The following is a 21,344-nucleotide window of genomic DNA, read 5'->3' on the forward strand; positions in this document are numbered from 1 at the left end:
CGTGAGATGCCTGGAATTGTGAGATAAAATTCAAGTCCCCAAACAGAGATGACAGTGCAACACTGACATTCAGCCTTCTTATCTGCTCCCCCAGGCTACAGTTTGGGCTAGGAGGGTGGCTACCGTATTCCTGCATTGTTTCTGCAAAGTGCCAGAGCCAGCACGTGCACGTGCACACCCCGCGGCAGGCAGCGCCGCGCGCAGCTGCGCCTACGCCAAGCAGGTCCTCCAAGGGACTGTTCCCACCGCAGAATTCCTAGCAGTTTTCTGTCTGTGCTTCCAGTTACTCAAAACGAGCGCTCAGCCACTGCTGCGAGGCGCTTCCCTATCTCACTGCAAAGGGCTTTTCTGTATGAAGTAACAAAACACATTCTGAAGGATCTTAAATTAAGCAATAGTCAAGCCTAATGTATTTTAATCACCGCACGGAAGCCCAAGGACTGCTGCGCTCTAACCTCCGTTACGGTATTTAGCTGGTCCCTCTGCGCAGGGCTGCCCTCTACCCAGCAAACCCACAGACCTGCAGGGGCAGAGGGAACCGTTAAAGGCTCCGATTGGGCATTAAAATCATTACAGCTTCGACACAGTAAGGAACAAACCAGGCATTCCTAATATAGGGTGTTTTATGTGAATACAACTCAGCTATTAGCACGACTCACGTTAATCACCTATTATTAAAGAAAACTTTTAGAAAGTGGTAATTTTTCAGTTAAGAATCTTCATCTTAACAAAAGCATCACTGGACTCGCCCTCTGCACAGCGCGGCACGAGGTGCGACACAGGAGTTACGAAACCCTTCATCATTAGCAACGCGCGTCACGAACGCCGAGAGATTCTCAGTGTTACGGGAAATTTCGCTCCCATGTTCTCCCAACTGGGTGAGAACTTTTACAGGGAGTTTCTGGACACGAAAGGGAACGCACGATCCCACGACATCTTTCTGGCACTTATTTTAGGCGTCTTAGGAACTGCAATGCAGATTTTGAACTGGGTTGAGCAAGAGGCGGCAGCCCGTGTTTCTAGAAACCTGCTCTGAGGTTGTTCATCCCCTGGCATCCCTGTTTTCGTACGTTGTCCTCCGCTGCAAACCCACTGCACAGGAGCGGTGCGGGCCACGAGGGCAGGGATGGGTGCAGCACCGATGGCCAAAAGCGGAGCCTCGCCAGAGCCGCCCAGCCGGGAACCCACCGCTTCTCCGCGCCCGTCGCGCTGGGCAGAGCCTGCTCCTCCTTCCCTCGGCCAGCCCGAGCGTCCCCCGGCAGAGACGGCTCTCCAGCAAAATGAAATACAAATGAAATGCAAACAGAAGCCAAGGGAAAGGCCGGTTTCCATTTCAGCCAAACAGAAATATCCTTCTCCTGGGGCCCGGTGGGTGCGTGCCAGGCAAGACGCCGGGGCGGCCGGTCTCAACCCCGGCGGCACCGCCCCAGCGCAGCATGGCCTGGCCAACCACGGGAGGTTCCCAGCGTAAATACTGACCCTGTGCTTTCACAAACACTATGTTGACATATATGTCATATAGCATAAACGGTGACATTATAAACATCTTTATTATTTCAACTATTTTAGGGGAGTGCAGGTGGCATGGAAACCACTAAAACTGGCAGAAAAAGCAAATGCTTTAAAAAAAAAAAAACCAACCCTATGCAAACTTATTTAGGATTCAGATGAGGATCATTCTACTCAGCTTAGGGGCAAAATATTTAAATAAAAAATGCATTTTTTCACACTGAGATTTTAATCCTGGATTAATTATTTTAGACATTTTCCATATTAATTAAAGCAGTATTGCTTCTTTCTTAAGTTCTTTATCTACTTTCTTTGAGTAAAGCTATTTAATACTGGAGATTGTGGAAAACATTTGTTCATGATTATCCAGACATACAGTCAAACAAGACTGAAACAAGAGCAGCATGCAAAAATGTATTTAAGGACTATCATCCCAAAATGCTGCTAAAAGCTATTAACCAGTACGTGTTAATTGCCACAGCATTCATATTAATTTTCACTTCAGGCCCGACATTGTGGAATATTTCCCTTGATACATTTTAAACAAAGTTTAATTTAAGGAACTGCTTCTATCAACACTTATGAAAATTAACAGCCAAGCAATTAGCACTCATGAATTATCCCTTCCCCCATGCTTTCTGCAGCATCATTTTTAAAACAGTTGCTACAAGAGAAATTGTTGGGTTTTAACCCACTACCAAAATGAGCCACAAGAAACCCCGTTACGCTGTTCAGAGGTACCACTCCTCGCAGTAGTGTTTTTAGTATCTGTCCAGCCAAAAATCACATTGACCTATTTTTATGTAAATTATCTCCAGCAGCCAAGTAAACCCACAGCCCCCCCGTAAGGTCAGAAGAGCCAGACCTCCTTCAATCTTCATTTTCAACTAGCAGTCATGAAAATAGAAATTAAAATACCTTGCGAAAACTGCATGCAGGAAAGGTTTTTGGCCTTGTAACTCAAGTTTTTTCTGCGCTGAATGATCCCTTCCTTACATTTTGATTGTGGTTTTCCAACTTTCTTCTTTGACTATTTTCCATATCCTTACCATCTCTTTTTTGCCTGTCCTGTAACACTGCTGGGTTTGCTAATGTCCTTCTGGGGATGGAGGAGCAGCCGTTTGGTGGCAGGCATGTCAAAAACTGAATTGACAAGACACTTTCCATTGATTAAAATTTGTTAAAGGCAGCAGAGACGTGGAAGAAAAATGGATGTGGTCTGGCTTCAAAGATGGTCTCAAGGAGAACGGTGAACAGAGACCTTAGGAGTTCCTCACTCAGCATGCGGTTCCGACAAAACTGAACATTTGCTTCGAGCATGATTTTCCTCTATTCCAGCAACTGAATACATCTTGGTAACATTTTTCTTACCAGTGGGAATGGTCACACAGTTGAATAGTTTTGACACTAATACTGTACTAAATCAGTACCCTTTAAGATTAATATCTCGGAGAAAACTCATCGCCATGCTTTCTGGCAACTCCTGCAAGTTACATGTGTGATTTGAAAAGAAATATTCTGAATTTCTATAGAATGAAAAGATAACACATGCTTTTAAAACAACTAATGGAAGCAGGCAGGTAACGCGTAGGTAACCTGAATCCTGTGAGCCTCACAGCTGTGCCGCTGCAACGCGCTGTTACAGCCCTCCTGCTTCACTGGTGGTACCTGGCTACGGCTTTCCAATCTGCCTTACAGCCGGGCTTATTTTCCCAAGCTTATCAACAGTTGGCGCGTTGCAACAATAAGCCATCCAAATTTGATTTTTCAGATTCTGTAAACAGAAATATACCTGAAGTTACCTATAAAATGGATAATGATTGCACTTGCATGCAGATAAAAGAAATCTATTTGGCCACTGAGTTCTTAAGCCTTCAAGTCATTTTCCATACAAGGACCACTGAAGTAGCGATAGGTAACTAAAGGCGTCCTTCCATACAATGCTCTCAAGATTTATTAACTGAGACATACAACCCATGTGATCTACAAACCTTGCAAACAGATGCAGGGGTTAGGTTTACTTGGATTATTTTAAGGGAAAACTTGAAGCTACAGCCAAGAGTCGTTATGGTGTGCATGGATTTAGTGAAGATCTGAGGTTTTACAATGTGCAGGAATCACCCGAATTCTTGAGCTGATTAGAATGCTTCAATTGTAGTTGCATTGCACAAGCTATATTCTCTACTATTTTGATAATTAATGAACTGATCAGAACAAGAAGAAATTAGAGAGCTTTAAAATTTTATTATTTCATAAAATTGCAGAAGTGGTTATGAAAAAGACACTAAATCTGGCAGAAAACACCTGCAAGACGTAAGCATTTTAATAAATTTTCTTGGCTGACATCGCGGCATGCAATGTCGTCTTACTTTTAACCGATTAGTTTAAAACAATACATCAAATGGCGGGAGGGGGCAGGAAGGACCCTGAAGAGAACGGTTTTATTTGATTTTAGGTCAGTTAAGGAGCTGAATTAGTGGTAACTGAAACCATTCAGAAAGCAGTTGAGTACACGCAGGAACAAAGAGCTCCGGCAGAGCAAGTGGAGCTCTCCTCGTGCTTTGCCAGTGAACCACAAAACGCCTGTTATCCAACAAGCTGAAAATCTGTGTTACCAAACTCAAATATATACATATATATATATATATATAAAAACCAAAGGCCTAGTTATAATCTGAAAGATTTCAGAGCCACCATGATCCCTTGAGTAAATACATAATTAAGTAGGGTTTTTTTAAGACATGTTTAATTAGGCCCCCAGCCCCTCCTCATCCCCCCTGCCTCTCCCCAATTATGTACCATTTCCCCAAGAGAGATGTGGCTCTGTTAATTATGTAAATAAGTCATACACTATTCCCTGAAAGAATTGTATTTACGTGAAAAATACTGCTCATTTATTATCAGTAAAAATAAATACAAGAACTATGATATTTCATTTAAAATAATTTTTAAAAGCTAGATGGTTTTCGATTTTACATTACCATCTGAAAATAAAAAAAAACCCCACAATAAAATAACTCTGCTGAACTATAATGTTTCTTCTATATCTCAGATGGTCAAGTACGTATTTAAAAAACAGACAATACACATAGAAGCATAGAAAATAAATTTGATAAGCACACTATTGACAAAATTACCAGAGTAATATAAACAAAGCTGTTAAAATGAATATAGTGAGATTATACTCTAACAAAATGCCAATCCAGTCATTTTGGGGAGTTAAAAAGGTATTTTGATTTCTAGATCACAACTGAACTGATTCGTATCATACCCTACAAATCACACTTGAATGACATTGAGGTATTTCATTAATATCTCAAACTGTTATGGACAGTACAATTTCCTTCAAATGGACCAAACACCTCCTAAATGCATCCGACTTTTAAATCGGAAAATTAAGATGTTCATTACAGTCAACTAGAATTCCTGTTAACACAGTAAAAAGTAGCTTGGATTATCCAAGTGGGAAGGAAACATGCTTAAGTTCCTCAAGTTTCTGAGAAAAATTCTAGCAAGTAGCCCAAACCATGCTCACCAAGACTGGGGCACCTCTGAATTACAATACATTTCTCTTAATAAAGCAGTATTTATTTTATTTCCTCTGTGCGTGACTGTCGGAAGCACACTTAAATGCTTGCCAAACTGAAATGACGTAAGAACAACAGGCTTCGAGTTTAGAAAAAAGGCATTTCCGTGCTGTCAGCATGGAAGTGCTGCTAGCATTGATTACTGAGGCCAGAAATTCTGAAAACCTGAGTACGCACTAGTCACTACTTACCAGTAAGTACAAAATAACAACAGAGGCAGCTTTTACTACATGGACTTCATGGTTTAAAAGTTACCATTTCACAAATACTCTGAATACTTCTAGACAAGCCAGTGGAATTACATCTCTGCCTTTCCACTTTAAGAATACTTAACAGAATATGAAATTCTTCCATCACAATGGTAATGAAGCTCAAACTTCATCCTCCCACAGGAGACTCCACAAACAAATCCAAGCAGAAAACAGAGCTGTGCAGTATTTATAATTGTTTTGGAACAATATGACACTGATCCATCACACCATGTTTATATTTCAGTTTCTAGATTTTATGACAGAGGAAAATATTTGACAGTACAGAGTAACTAAACCGCACACGGGGAAAGACAGTTATTCACAACTCTGAGTAACATCAAATGCGAGCTCTTGAAATGATTGTGGTCAAGGAATGAAGTTGACCTACCAGGTTTGTAGCGAACCTCCACCGTGTATTGCATAAATGAGAACTCATGCAGAACTACATTGTTGAGTCCTTTTTTGCCCCAGACGACCTACTGATGCTTTGCTTTTCCACCCTCAAAACAGACAGTGGCTTTTCCCACTCTCATTGGAGCATTTTGAGGATAAAGACAGTGTAAATTGTGGGATATTCAGCAAGTGCTGGGATGTGGCTCGACAAAACAGATGTTTTTAAATGCCAAATAACCGATCATTTATACAAAGGGTCTCACCACCAACTCTGTCGAGAGACGTCCTAGGACTCTACCACAGTAAATGTTTACCTAACTAGCCCTCTGGAGAAGACAACAGCCAGGTAAGGTGTGCCTGATGGTATAGCATAGTTCTGCAATGAAAACGGGAGAAACGGTTCCACCAAACCTGGAACCACTGTGTTTAAGAGAAGCATGTTTCTAGAGAACCACTTTAAAATAACCGATGGCCTACTATAAAGTCTAATTAAAGCTTGAACAAGTAACTGCACACGAGATCTGCCTAAGGCCCATCATCTTCAGGGCAGGGACCACCTGGATATGAGAGAAAAACATCTGGTCCACTTACCTTGCCGTCAAATTTTGAGTACTCATTGAAGGGGTTATTCAGCTGCAGCGGACACTGCTCGAGTCGCACAGACAGTATTGACTGCTTCCCAGAACACGGAGATTTTACTCTGAAATTCTTTTTTTCAAATAGTGAGCTCAGCTCCTCTGCTGTAGATGAGAAAAGAGATGAGAGTGGTTGTACTAGGAGATGTACAGAGGCTACTGATTAGCACAGAAAGATAACGCTGTGAGAGGGAGAAGAAAATCAAATATATAAACCAACAAATGCTTTAGCAGGGCAGAAGCTACCAACACCCTTTCATAGCCCAAAGGCACAAAACCATAAGAAGTTTGAATAATGCTACTGTTTAGGCTGCGGAAAATATTACTTTTTCCCATACAGAAAATGGAATTGATCACTACAAGATCCACTTGAGTCAAGACAAAAATCAAGATTCAACGAGAGAATCACGCATTCCTGGTCTTCCTGCTTGCCTACCTTTTTCTAAATGAACAGTAAATGCTATGCAGAAGGGCTGCTGACATTTATAACACGTCACGCAAAAGCATTTCAAACTGAGCTTGTAACACATGATACTGTGCTATGTTACAGGGCAATATTATACTACCCATGACTATATTATAAAGTTGCTGTGCTGCCAACAGTAGGCTTGGGACTACATCCGATCCAAAAGAACCATTTCTTTGGATTTTACTTCTCACGGTAGACTGGATACCGTCTCCTCTCAGAAAAATGTCAAACCTGAAAACACCATTCCAGATAAACAGTCTGGAAAATAATTTAAAAATGCTTCCTAAACCCAACGGTGATAAGCATTAGCAAGTTCTTTGTGTGGTCTGTGAAGGCTCATAAAAGCCTCTGACAAGCAGCTCTTTTCATATGAAGAGACTGCATAGCTGAATTTCCAGCAACAGTTAACTCAAAATTCACAGGCATACTTAAAAAAAATATAAAATTGGGGCTTCTTATGTTATAAGAACACTACAAAAATCAGGACAGAGCCTGGGGTGTTTTAGCGTATCAGTACCAACGGGTCTCATCTGCAAGAAACTGTGACTGAATCTGGACAAGTTTTTTCCACATCTGCTCTAGGAACCAGGTACCCCCAAACTCCATCAATCACTACCCAAGACCCAGCACCAGCTCTCCTAGACCAACTCTGCTCCGCTCTGCCTTCCTGCCTTTGGATTCTCCCGTATCTCAAAGATTTACGTGTTGCTTCTCCAGGGAAATGAAGCCGCTCCCAAGGCAGAAGGACTTGGGACTCAATCTGCAGGGAGTTGGTTAATTTCTTAAAATGCAGAATTAAAACTTGTCACATTATAACTAGTCAAAAGCTCAGTTTATTTTTATCAGCAGATTGCCTGAAAATTCAGACAGTTGGCAAAGTGCTAAATACTGGCACTAAGAGACACCCAACAGTCTTGTGAGAGGCTATGATTAACCAAAAAAGCTTGATTAAATCCTTTTAAAATGTGGCAACTTAAACTCCATTAGATGTTCTGGGGTTTGTAACAAGCTTATCTGTTGGGTTCTGGTTTGGGGTTTTTTTTTGGTTTTGTTTTTTTGTGTTTTTTTTTTTTTTTAAAAACCCCAACAACTCAATTACAACTATGCCAGGTTATTACCCCTTAGGTATTTCTTGGGCATTTGGAAAGTACTCTGCACCTTGGAATTCAATCTGATGGTTTTATTGGTTCAAGTGAAAAAGCAAGTCTTCCATCTTCAAGTTGTGTCTCTACGGAAGTGTTAAAACTATTTGTTTATCGCTTCCTTTGTTGGGATGTGCAAGAAGAGGATCTCAAGAATCCTTCCGCGTTCATTAGCGTGACATCTGTTTTACTTTGAGTTTTGTATAGCTTTTACTCAAGTCAAATGTCTCACATGACTGAAGAGTTTAAATACTCAGAGAACCACAGAATCACAGAATTGTTTGGGTTGGGAAAGCCCTTTAACCCCCCCCCCCCCAACCGTTCCCCTCCCTCTGCCATCCCACCACTAAACCCTGTCCCTAAGCACCTCGTCTCCCCGGCTGTTAAATCCCCCCAGGGCTGGGGACTCGACCCCTTCCCTGGGCAGCCCCTTCCAGAGCCTGACAGCCCCAAGGGGAAGGAATTGTTCCCCATGGCCAACCTCACCCTGCCCTGCTGCACCCTGAGGCTGTTTCCTCTCACCCTATGGCTGGTTACTTGGGAGAAGAGAATACATCCTATAAGACTAAATTCAGCTGTCTGAGATACAGTTTTCCTTTTCCAGATAACATCATAATTTCAAAAAATTCAACTCATTTAGGACGAGGAACCCAAAACCTTCTAAAGATTTGTACAAAAAGCTAGAAAATGATAGATCTTCCATCGAGCATTTTGTCAAATAATTCCTGACGGACATGGGCTGTGAGAGTTCCAATTAAAAACACTGGGGAAAAAAAAATTAAAATCCTCAAATTTCAAGGGAAGAAAATATTTTTATATTAAACTAGCTTCAAATGCATAATTTTAAATTCTCAATTAAAACTAGGTTTTGCCATTAGTCTATATTATATGTATTTTTCACCTTTGGTGGTTTTGCTAGCTATGAGCACTTCTATACATGCTGAACGCAAGGCTTTGGAAGATTCCCTCGATATACTGTCAACTTACATTTTATATGCTCTGAAATGAATGAATGGAAGATGTAAATAAATGCTTTATATCTTGCTTTCATCTAAAAAATACCTAGTATTTTAGAAAAGACCATAACCTTTTGTATGCATACCTGTATTTGGTTTATAGGACCCACAGACTGCTTTACTAACAGAATTCGATCTCTACGCTGCATGAAGCTGAGATGTTCTTTGCCTTTTACTGAAGAGGAACTGATGCACAGAAAGGTGACGTGAATTGGTGGCGCAGCAGAACGGGAAATCCAGACCTCCTGTGTTACACTTCAGTCACCAACCACCCCCGAAGCATCTTTGTGTTTGTTCATCCCCAACCAACTCCAAACGCATGGAGATTTTCAAGTTCATACACCATTACCACCTTATCTTCCAAACTCAATCCTCACAATGCAAACAGCTCGTCTCATGACAGCAGGCAAACAGATGATGAGTAGAAAATTTTTTTTTTTTCCTCATTACCATACACAAAATTACTCGTCTCTCACTTCCCTTTATCCTGGTTTGTGTACTTTTATTTCTGTACATTGCAATTTAAAATGGGAATCACAAAGTGCTCAATTGCCAGATGCCTCGGATTACGACTCCATATCCACCCGCAGGCCAGCGGAAACGCTTACAAGACTTTCTCTCGACTGCAAGGCATCTCGCTGGAGGTGGCATCGCCAGGCCCGTTAGCACAATAACAACTTTCCAGCATCCTTCGATTTGCATGGCGCCAACTGTAGGCTCAGCTTTGTCTCAAGCTCCGAAGGCAGCAGCCAAATTCCCCCCACCTGAGAACAGCTATTTCTGTTGTTACTGCTTCCATACGTATTTTCCAATAATGCTGAGCTCGAGGAACAGACCAGACCGAGCCTCACACACGCAGGCGACAGGGGAAGCACCAGGCAGTGCCCCGTAGGGCTCCGCTTTTCCCGGCCTCTCCCTGCTGTGCTGTTCTTCACACAAATAAGTGACTAAGCTGAGAAGGAAAGCCAGCTCCGCCAGTACAGAGATACCGAGCGCCTGGAGTTTTTATGTGACTTATTTTTTATTTTAAATTTGTTCTGCAGCAGGGAGGGACTGATCTATTTGACTGCACCCCACCAGATTCTTGCGGAGGGGGACACCTCCACTGGTTGACAGATTATGGCTATTTTCAGGGCAGTAAAAGGGACTCAGTGTCAGGGTGGAGCCCACAGGAATAAAAACCCGCAAGCAGCACAGACCCAGCAGGAAACTGAGTCTGAGTGCGATTCAGTGTAAGGCAACCCCACGCAGTATCCAGCCAGGGCTGAAGAAGAAAAAGAGAATTGCATCATCATTGGTCAAACGCTGTAAAATACCGAGCAAAGAGAGCCGGAGGTTATGGTAGATTAAACTTTAAAACCTACAACTCTGCTTACAGAGGTAGAAAGGCAAAACCATTTTAGAATGCATTAATAGAGGTATCAAACATAGCTGAACACTGCGCTAAGGATTAGTGCAACCGTGTTGCTCATGTGAGCAGCTTTGTTCACTCCTCTGAAAAAAGATATTACAGAGCTGGAGAAGGTTCTGCACATGACAGCCAGGAAGACACAAGGATTTAGGCAAAAAAAGGAGATTACACAGGGACCTCATTAAGACATACACAAATTTTGAAAGAAGGAGGCATGACAGACCATACAAAGGTTTGAATGTCTGTCAAATACCACAGGAATAGATACCAGCTCGAGCTGTACAATGAGAGAATTGAGACAGATTTTTGATTTCATATATTACAATTTAAATTATGTAGAACATCCAGTCAGAAATGCTTAATTACATAATAAAAAAAAGTATAGCTTATTTTTTGAGAAATCGGTGATACTAGTTTTTCCGAAAGGCTAGATAAGCTAAGGCAGCATTTATTATGCTTTCATTTAAGTAGATCATATATACACATTATTTCTTAAGTTTTTCCCCTTGTCTAGAAAAGTAACCACAAAAATATTCTAGAAAAGTAACCTCTGCAAAATTCTTCATCACATCCGGCACACCAAATGCCACTGGAGATACTGGAAAGCCGTAACTCACATGGAGATAAGGATCCTGCATTTTGGGTGCCGGCACTCGCCGTCACCTACCCACAGAGCAAGGACAGGTCCCGTTCCCTCCTCCCTCCCTCCCTCCCTCCCAGTAACACTAAGAGCTTTACTATCGCCACTTCTTGCTCATTGGGACAACAGAAGCCCTAGAAGATAACGACGCTACAAGACGACAGAACACACAAACACGGTATTAATACCTTATAATGCAAAAGATAAAGCAGCCACTCGAATTAGTTCAGACCCACAAATGAGGTTTTAGACATTTTTTCTTTACCCAGAGAATCATTAGCAACGCGGGATGCCCCAGTCGCAGCTGACGAGGGGCCTGTGGCACCCCGCCCCCCCAGCAATAAACGGTGGGACACCCAGCGGGGGAACGGGCGGCAAAGACAGTAGTATTTCCTCTGTGCTTAAGTGAAAATTTCAAACTGAAAATAATGCAACCATCAAAAGCAGGACTAAAAACAGTAGGCAAAGAGAAGATCTTTTATTTTTACCTGAGTAAGAAGTATTTCTGTCTTTCCACTGAATATTTTTGCATTTTATTTGATTCTGTCTCTCCTTCCGCAGACGTTCTAGTCTCTGAGCTTGAAAAGAAATATTATAACTATAAGTTTGTCAATGAAAGTTTACTATAAACAAAGACATAATTAACTACCTTTATATGAATAAAGATGTTTTATACTGCATATGTAGGGGAAAAAGTCATAAAATTTTAAAGGTGGCACCCCTGAAAAGCAAATACCAACAAAAACATGAAAATGTTCTTGATTTATAATTGAAATTAGAGGATATAAAACATTAATAGAGATCATAAAGATAGTATTAACATGGAAGAGAATAATAAAATGTGAAAACTTCTGTGATTAATATGACATTTCATTATATAAATCATTAATAACGGTCTTAAAGGAATTTTAATGCACAAATGAACTGAAGTGAATATTACATTACAGGAATAAAATTACTGTTATGAATTACTCTACCCGTTTCAAAAATTAAAGATAAATGAACTCAGACTAGACTATTAAAGTTTTAAATATAAAATCCTTTATCTAAAAATCATGAAAATTATAAAATGTCAAAGCTATATAAATTAGCATAGCTTTTTCTTCAGTGTGCTGAAACAGTTTATAGGTAGTAAAATAAATGATTTGTATCTTCACAACATTAGTCAAATCCTAAAATGAATATAATATTTCTTTACGTATATTTTGACTCCATCTTCAAAATACGTTTTGAAAAAAGCCTCCAGTAGTTACAATCTCAAAGAACTTGGAGGCCAGGATACCAGATGCATACCTTCAGCGATCTCTTTGTTCACAGCGAGAGCCCGCAGGACGTGGTCAGCTAAGCCTGGCAGAAGCTCCCCAGGCTACCGCAAGAAGTAACTGCTCCATACTATGGAGCGTCCGCCCAAAGCAAGAGGGCGGATTAGACTGGCAAGCAGGACTAACAATGTTGATCACCAAAGGAAACAATTTGCTGGCTATATTAGCAATTTTGATGTATTGAGATAATTCATTAACTAAAATGGGTTTGTAGAAGAGATTCTAAAATGCTAAATTACTCTGACAATTTTTAGATATAATTTGAGTTCCCTGAGCCATTTCACCAATTAAAAAAAAGTTAATAAATATTTTCTATCCCTCCTATTACTATTCTTTTACATTTAGTCTTTGAATGGAATTGTGGACACAGAAGTGAATTTCTCTGCCCCCATAAAAGCTCTCAACCTGGGAACTGATGAAAACCGTAATCCTTGGCGGTTTAAGGGCTGTAACGAGCAGCGGAAGGCACAAGTGCAAACAGGGACTGTGATGCCTTTTTCCCACTGAAGTCAACGTGAGGTTCGTGCCTAAATACCCCTCTGTATCTTACTCTGCATGACATAAGAGAAGATGTATCCCCACTTTTAAGTTTAAATATTGGGTAAAACGCTATTGTAGCACAGATATTTTGTTCTGAAGGAAAAAACTTATTTTTTTCCCCAATTACTGTCCAGACTGTAGCTCAAAATTACCTTCCAAAACCCCTTCTTCCCCAATGGGCCATCAAAAAATATCTGTTAGATTCATATGTAAACAACAGATAAAGGAAAGTTGTAGAATGGAAATAAGATTAACGCATGTTTTGATCCTATTTGGTATTTTCACCCCTGGTCCAAACAAACGCACTAAAGCGCAGTCACCATCTTCACTAACTCCATCCTACTCCTCTATCTACAGCTGATCACAAGCAATCATTTACCGTGGGATTGCATTATAGCAACTCCAAATCAGATGGAATTATCAGTACCTATTAGAAGTCTGAATTATTTAAGGTTCATTCCCCCAAGAAGCATGTTAGTTTGAAAGCTTTCCATGTGAAAAATGTCACTGACCAAACGCAGTTCTTGTTTCATTAACTGTCAGCTACCAGAGGAGCCTTTGTTTCTCGTCCTGCGGGCTGGGGGAATTTGCTGCTTTCCCATATACCCAATGCCCACACAGACCCTCTCTCCACTGCAGTTTTTTTTTACCCCCTCTGGATACGGCAGAAAGGCGGCAGCGAGGAGACGGAGCCCAGAGCCAAGGACGCATCGACCTCCCGTGGAAAAGGGGAAGAGTTCAGTGGCTGACAGCCCCAACACCCCGACGCGTCTCGCCCTCTGCGCATCCCTTTCCAGTCTGAGGGGGTAGCTTTGCTATTAGAATGCACATAGAATTCACTTCCCAATTTGCATACCCACATGAAACTACCTAATAACGAACACTTCTGTAGTCTTTACAGAGATGTGTTGAGCCTTCTGCAGTAACACGTTATTTCTACAGTTTCTGAAAAAGATACTACCCTGGCAAGGTACTTTATAACAGAACAACTTTGCAGAAGAGAATAAGAAGTTACATTCCATCCAAACCCAATGGTTAAAGATGGCACAAGCAGAAATCATTTTATTTAGTGGGGCATGAAGCCAAGGAGAGTACAGAAGAGCTTGCATGTTAAAGGCGTTGGCCACTATCACCTGTTGATACCCCAAATTGCACCATCTTCTCCTTCCAAACCTAAAAACCATTATCTGCTTTTCAAAGAACAAATGTTCCTGCTCTTGCTAAATCTACTCAGGTAGTTATGGATTAAGTAAAAGAGAAATGCCCTCACATTTGCCCGTTTTAGGAGCAGGAACTGCAGATTTCACAGTTAAGGAGTTTTTGTACTTATGAGATGTTTGAACACTTTGTTCTGTGTATGTGTGTATGTATGTATCTGGTTTCTTCCATCAAGAACTTTGATAGGCACTTGTGTAATGCAAGAAGTATTGATATTAAAAATAGTTAACTTTAATTTATTCCTCTTCCAGTATTTTAGAAAAGGGTTCAGTACAGCTCCACTTGCATTCTTCGTAGGCTTTTTTCCCACCTCACCCCGTTTCAAAACAGCCCGATTGCCTTGACAACTGTATTAGGTTCCTGGTGGTACCAGCACCCACAACGGAACATAAAAGACATGCCAGATGGAGAGGCAAAAAACTGGCTCCCCAATGGACTGAGTGTCCTAACCATTATTTTAGAATATGCCACCAACTGGAAACCAAAATGGTTTCGATCCGTAATTTAAAAGGAGATTACTCTGTCAGTCTACTCACTTGGTGACATAATCCTTCAGAATTATTTTTTGGAGCAATTATATAAAATTTTAAACTTTGCCTCTCCTTCCTCATGAAATACACCATCACCTGAACTAAACAAGACCTCAAGGACAATGCTCAACTTTTCACCATGCCCTGAAGTCAGGCGCAGATCCCAGATCTAACTCTCCGTCACAAGAGCTCGGTGCCCCATCTTTTCTGTATCTTTTGACAACTTCTTATTCGTAAAAGGTATTTCAAGATATTCAATACCATGCAACATCCTACTTGTTAGGTAGAGCACAGATGTTTTTTCTGAGCTCTAGGTGGTGTTATAATACCTTCAGAAGTCATTTGAAAAAAATATATACTGTAACGCGGGAAAACAGAGATCAGTATTGACAGCCCGCACCAACCTTTTCAAAGGTATATATGTATTTTATACTGCAGAATTTTTGTTCATACCATTCCTCAGGTAAAAGTCTGAATATCCCTCATATGAAACAACAAATGGGACAGCTTTCTTCTAGTCAAGACAAACTGAGTCTATTTTGAAAAGGTGTACACCCTTAAACTTCCTAATCCTAGCTCAAGGTTTTTTTCTCAGAAATAAAACTTCAGAAGACAAGATATAGACAAATCATTCACTACTTCGGCTCGCATCAAACTTCATTCCCCTCTTTTATAACAAATAGATTTGATGCCTCACTAGGTAGATTTTTCTCAGAAAATAACTATCCTGTTCAGAAGTTAACACCCCTCCAGACATTAACAATAGAAATATCAAAGACTGTTCGTGTACTTTGGATTTAGACTTGATGTCTTCACAATTTAAATTTTTTTATACCTAAAACTGACTACCTCAATGTTCCCCTGTACATGAATAAGTAAAACAGCAATTAAAACTCAGTTGACAGCACACCAAAGTAACTGAATCATTACGTGTCCTTTTATATAAAGGGTCCTGACATTACAAAAGGAGAAGTTTGACAGATACCTAGCTAGTCATGCTTGGATTTGTCCATGCAAGCCAGACTAATAGAAACTGAATTTAAAAGGCTAATGTTATCTTGGCTGCAAACATCACTTACCTGTGTTTGATCGTCTTCTGATTCCGAAGTCCCAGCTTGAGGTAATATCGACTGATTGGGAATATACATAGCCCTGAGTCTCACCGTTGCTTCCCTGTGTTTCTGACCCACTGTCCCCATACGCTGATGAGGGATTAAACTTCTCCAGGTCGACATCGTGATCTATCAGGACCATCTCACACATCCCTGTGTCATCACTGGTCACGTGTGACTGCCGAATATGAGCAAGTATAATTGTTGGGTTGTCCAGGAAAGCCATTCTGTCCTCAAGTCCACCGCTTCACTATACTATCTTCTCTCCATCTTGTTTCACGGACACGTGTACCTAGAAATATAACATACACAGCATTTTAGGGGGGGAAAAAAACCCCTAAAACCCTGTTTCAAGAAGGTTTATATTTCGGACGCACAAAACCTGACTGACTCAGTTTTGTACAGAGAATTATTTCAATTCTGCTCCAGTTCAGTTGCGCTGCTTGCTGAGATCCACCTAAAGAACGGTGGTTTTGGAGGAGAGCTTGAAACCTGAATCCCAAGACAACGGAACACAGCAAACACCTACAGACAGGTCCCATTACTCTGCAACAAATGGTTGCTGTAGGGCAAAATATTCCAAGTACTGCACATAGAAGGACAGAGAGGAAATACACGCAAGCAGCATCTGTCCATTCAAATGAATAAATTTACAAAACCAGACAGGGGTTTGAATTTCTTTTCACCCACCACAGTAGTGTGTTACTGTTTTTCCTCTGCCTCTACACACCAACTCTTTGATTACTTTATTATAGACCCTCTTTAGGTTTTGTATTTCCAGGAAGAACTTCAAACATGAAGAGATGTATCTCAGGGCAGAATACTGAACTGCTGCTGCATGGCGCCGCACAACTGCTGTCATACAGAAGCAGCTCTGCAATCAGAAACCACATGCCCGAGTTCTTAAGCACTTTAACAACAGTAATTGCCGCTTACCTAAAATATTTCATTCGGAGTACTCAAGCGGCCTTACAAAACAAAGTAGAGGGCAAAAAAGAAAAGAAAAAACCCCCACAAACCCCAAACCACACTCAAACTGTTATCCTGTCTTACTGTAGCTGTGCATTTATAGTTACGTTCATCTACTTCAAGTCTGGGCTGCCTCTGAAAGGGGCATCTCCACGCTCCTGTCTGGCCCCGCTCAGGTATTTCACCACCTCCCAAAGGCTGGCATTAGCACCTGTGTAGCTGCCAGGTGAGATGGATAAAAAAGATAACCTGCTGAAAATAACCCGAAAAGAAAAAAAAATTACTAATGTGCGGGCTGACCAGTCGGCCGGCGAGCAGCTGCAAGAGCACCGGTACCGACACAACACCGGCCGCGGGAATATCAACAGCGGGAGCGGAGCCGAGGGTCCCCATCCAGCAGGGATGCTCAGGGCGACGGTGAAACCTCAGACGGAGGAAGAGGGAGATTGCTGGGGTCTTAAGCCTAAGCTCACAGCAATGCAAGACTCGACGTGAATTCCAGAAGTTCAAAATCCCCACTGCTTTTCTAATTGTTTGCATATCTGAGGGGAAAAACCCAACATTTTAATGCCAGCTACAGAACTAAGTGTGTGTGTTTGGTATTTTGAACACAGAGACAACAACAACAACAACAACTCTATCGCCGCTGTTTGCAAAACATCTGTGGCAAGAAGAAAATACCAAAGGAAAAGAAACATTTTTAAAACCCACAAAGTGCATCCCATGAAAATCTGGTAAAGGCAGCTGGCCTTTTCCTGGCAAGTTTGAACAGAAGAAAATGAAAGCAAGCATCGGGCAGGCTTGTTCCAGGACCAGCAAACACATTTTGCCTTTTCCCCATGTGCTTCCAAGGGCAGAGGTGTGCCATCGCACAGAGCCCACGCAGCAGCTTCTGCATTTAAACAGCTGGAAGCAAAAGTAACACTTTGGATGGAGACTCATCTAGCCGTGACAGCAGCAAAATGTGAAGGTGCACTGTAAATTGCAAACCCACCATCCCTACCAGTATCCTCCCCAGCACCAAGCATCAGCACCCCCTCATTAGAACATTCAATAAATAGAGATTTACCTCCTTCATAATTTTAGGCTTTTTTTGCTACTTTGGCCACAAATATTGCCATTTTTTGCTGAGAAACTGTGTCCTTTCTGCTTTAAAAAAAAATATACACGAATTCAAAAGTATTAAAACCAGACCCAGCAGCAAGAAGGAATTCAATAAAAGAATGGTAGCGACATAAAACTGACATGCTGCTTGTTATTAATACACTACCCCGCCATACATTTTAATAAATCATGCTATTAGCTAAAGACGCCCCATCAGTATCCTTGGAGATGTTCAAAACCCCTGAGCTTCAGCTGGCCCTGCTCGGAGCTGGGACGAGATCTCCCGAGGTCCCCGCCAGCCTCAGCAACGCTGCGACTCCAAGTTCTATTTTTTATTTTCTATTTCCATTACAGAAAGTAGGCCTGCTCTCCCTGAAGGATTTCTCCCTGTCCTCAAAGTGAGAGGCCAGGAGGCAAACGCCCTCCCGCAGGCAGCCGCCTCCCGGCCGTAACAGCCCAGCTCGGACCGCCAGACTCGGAGAACGCAGGCGCAACCGAGCATGCGGCCGGGGATATTTTACAGAAGTGCGCTGAGAATGTTCTGTCAATTTAATTATTTACACACCGCTTATTAGGAAAGGCCATGCTTACCTGCAAGCGGTAAGGACTTGTTTAAATAAGCAACCGCCTTAGGCTCCTAAAAGGTCTGCAAACTCCCAATCAAAAATTATTGCTGCCCCATCAATGTGTCATATAAATGTTGGCACGTTAATTGTGTATTTATAAGATTGTTAATGGTTAGTTAATTTACCTCCCACACTATTATTGTACTTGAAATGATTTAATGTCTGCTAAGGGAGTTAACAACATGTAACAGCAGATGCGAGAGTTTTACCTTTATACTCTGCACCCCGACTTCGTGCTACTAACCGTCCGCGTGCTCAATTACCCAAGCTTCTTTACAATTTTACACATGCAATCACTTTCCCCGTAAACACGAACAGTGAAAAATCGCCAGAAATTCTATTTCAAACTCTAAAGTTCAATACAAACGCATTTTTTTCTTCCTCCTCTTCAGAATTTTCAAAAGGATATATTAAAACTAATTTCTCAATAAATTAATGTGAACTGGAAATTCTATGAACAGTTAACACCCCTCAAAAAAAACCAAACCAAGAAAAATGTTCAGACCCCAAAATTCAGTTCAGATTTTTATGCTGTATTTCAGTAGCTGCTAGCTACACAAGTCTAACTGGTTCCTCCTTTTGACAAAGGCAAACCACAATGAGATGGCACAGCCCTGGTCTGAGGAGCAACGACCTCCAATGAAGGAAAGAACTTGGAGAAGCGAAGTTCAGTTTTGCAGACCTTTACCTTTAAGCCTCCACATCATCAGTTTCAGCAAAATTACAGATACAAGATCAATTCCTAGATCCACTGAGGTTTGCCGACGTTCCTCATACCCACACACGGCTGTCGCAGCCACGCGTAGTAGCTGAACTTAAGGGAATTCAGGGACTTTCTGAGCATCAGCAATTTATACATTCTTCAATCATAAACAAAAAACAAGTGTTCTTTTAATACTCGCACTATATAAATATTATTCTACTATTAAACAAAATCCCTTGCAGACAGCTGTCGAGCATACTCTATGTGAACACTGAAGCGAAGAGAGCGATGTGAAACCCATGCAACCTTAGCAGCGTTTAGGTATGACATGATGGACCGGTTAGTGTTACGATGATGTACTACTTATCGACAAACACCTCCACGATTCATCACATAGGTGGACAGAGCTGAATCAGCCCTTCACTTTCTCCTTGATCTTTAGTATTCATCTGTCTCACTTCCCGCGTGTTACCTAATCAACACCCGGGATGTGGATGCCCGCTCTCACCTTCTCCGTGGCCTCGCCGCTGTCCCGCAGTGCCCCACAGGCCATGGGGAGCACAGTCCCCCGTGAGTCTTGGGCAGTTCTAGAACATCCTCGAAGATGTACAACTGCACCATCAAGAGGCTGAACGACTTGCCAGGTTTCACAGGAACTTTGCGGCAAAATCAGACAGCTGGATCTCAGTCTACTATTTTTACCAGAAGTATTCCTCTTCCAGTAACCCACTGCTATATTTATGGCATCTATAGACTCTCACAGCAAGCGAAGCAAGGCTGTTATGCAGATCAACCTCATTCATAATACGGCATACAATCAGGAACGCAGAACGTTCTAACAAATCATTCAGCTCCCAGCAGGTGACACAAAGGTCTTGGAAAGAGGATAAGTAGTTGTACAGGCTACCCCTCCAACACACAGCTAACACATCTGAATTTGGGCAGGCAACTTCACCCATGTACTAAGTGTTCTTGTGACCCTCCTGCTTGCCTGATATACTGCGTGTATTTAAATCAAAGGAAGATTTTCTCACTTTCCTCTTTCCCCACCAAAACCCCCATACATACCCCAAGCACCAGCCTGATTTATATCCACGTTGCCTTACATCAAGCATCGATGAGATACCAAAGCAAGTGTGAGGTAAGGGGAAAGGGCAAGCTAAACACACACCTCTTACGATGGCCATCCTTCCCATCCAGCCTACCAGCCCGCCACGTACCAGCGCAGACAACGCGAACGCAGCCGGAAGCGCGGTGTTCCTGCTCCGGTGCTCGCCCACACCGACCCGTGGGGCTGCAACCAGGTGTCAACCTGCTCTTATCACTGTTTGCCGAGGAAAACGTTTGACCTCGAGCGTGACAAGCACTGAGCGCACGTTACCTTACTTTTGGGAACACACAGTTATTTTAGATTGAATTTTCTGCTTTGTTTTAAATACACAAGGTTGAATTTGACAAAATCCCTCCCTGACCCTCCCCAGGGAGAGGAGGCCGGTCGCTACGCCACACACCGGCAGCCGAGGATGGCCAAGTTTCAGGTTTGCACCTGCCCGCAGTGGGGCAGGACCCCCAATAAAAACCAGAGAAAGCTTTAAGCAACTGAAAATGTTCCGCTACAGGAAAGAGCTACGACTTTGAAATTCGACCAATTTTAATGGAATAACTTTAAGAATCCTTCAGTTCAAATGGCTAAAGTCAGCTGTAAATTCTCCACAAAACTCTCAAGCCAATTCCTGCAAGGTTCTTTTGCTCTCTAAATTATAAAAGTAAAAAGTGAAAAGCAGGGGAAAAAAAAATTCTCTCTCCTATTCTGCAAAGCTGTAGCTTTTTTTTTTTTTTTTTTGTAAGAAGAAAATAAGTTTAAATTGACTGTCCTACTTCAGGAAGGAATAAACAATTAAAGTCCTGTTCAAGGTAAACAGAAGTATTCCAAACAAAGATGCAGCTTCTGGAAGGTACAACCTGGATCTAAACCAACTACTACTAACCTCAAACTACAGCAGGCTGGAAGAGGTATAGAACGTTACAGGTCATCCTGTCACTCGAGGGCTTCCCTAGTCACTGGATTTAAGCACCTCTCTGATGTGGCTCTTTAAAGTGATCTTAAAAACTAATGAAAAAAAAATGGAGAAATTAAAATAAAAAATTGATTTTTTTCACATCATCC

The 21,344-nt window shown here is 41.7% G+C and overlaps 1 protein-coding gene across 9 annotated transcripts in view; it reads right to left on the bottom strand.

Moving 5' to 3' along the window:
- MAPKAP1 (MAPK associated protein 1) overlaps positions 1–21,344 on the bottom strand; it is a 108,625-nt gene that overhangs the window by 83,280 nt on the left and 4,001 nt on the right. For 7 of the 9 annotated variants that reach the window (XM_035903106.1, XM_035903108.1, XM_009647399.2 and 4 more), the window contains exons 2-4: positions 15,743–16,067; positions 11,542–11,631; positions 6,332–6,480 (exon numbers count right to left, since the gene is read on the bottom strand). In XM_035903106.1, coding sequence (XP_035758999.1) covers positions 6,332–6,480; positions 11,542–11,631; positions 15,743–16,001 — 498 coding nt within the window. In that variant the 5' untranslated portion in view covers positions 16,002–16,067. Of the gene's footprint in view, positions 1–6,331; positions 6,481–11,541; positions 11,652–12,346; positions 12,420–15,742; positions 16,068–21,344 lie in introns of those variants that run through there. The other 2 variants (XM_035903111.1, XM_035903112.1) reach the window with 2 other exon arrangements.

Source organism: Egretta garzetta, unplaced genomic scaffold, assembly GCF_000687185.1.
Source record: "Egretta garzetta isolate BGI_Z169 unplaced genomic scaffold, ASM68718v1 scaffold341, whole genome shotgun sequence".
In the NCBI taxonomy this organism is placed as follows: domain Eukaryota; kingdom Metazoa; phylum Chordata; class Aves; order Pelecaniformes; family Ardeidae; genus Egretta; species Egretta garzetta.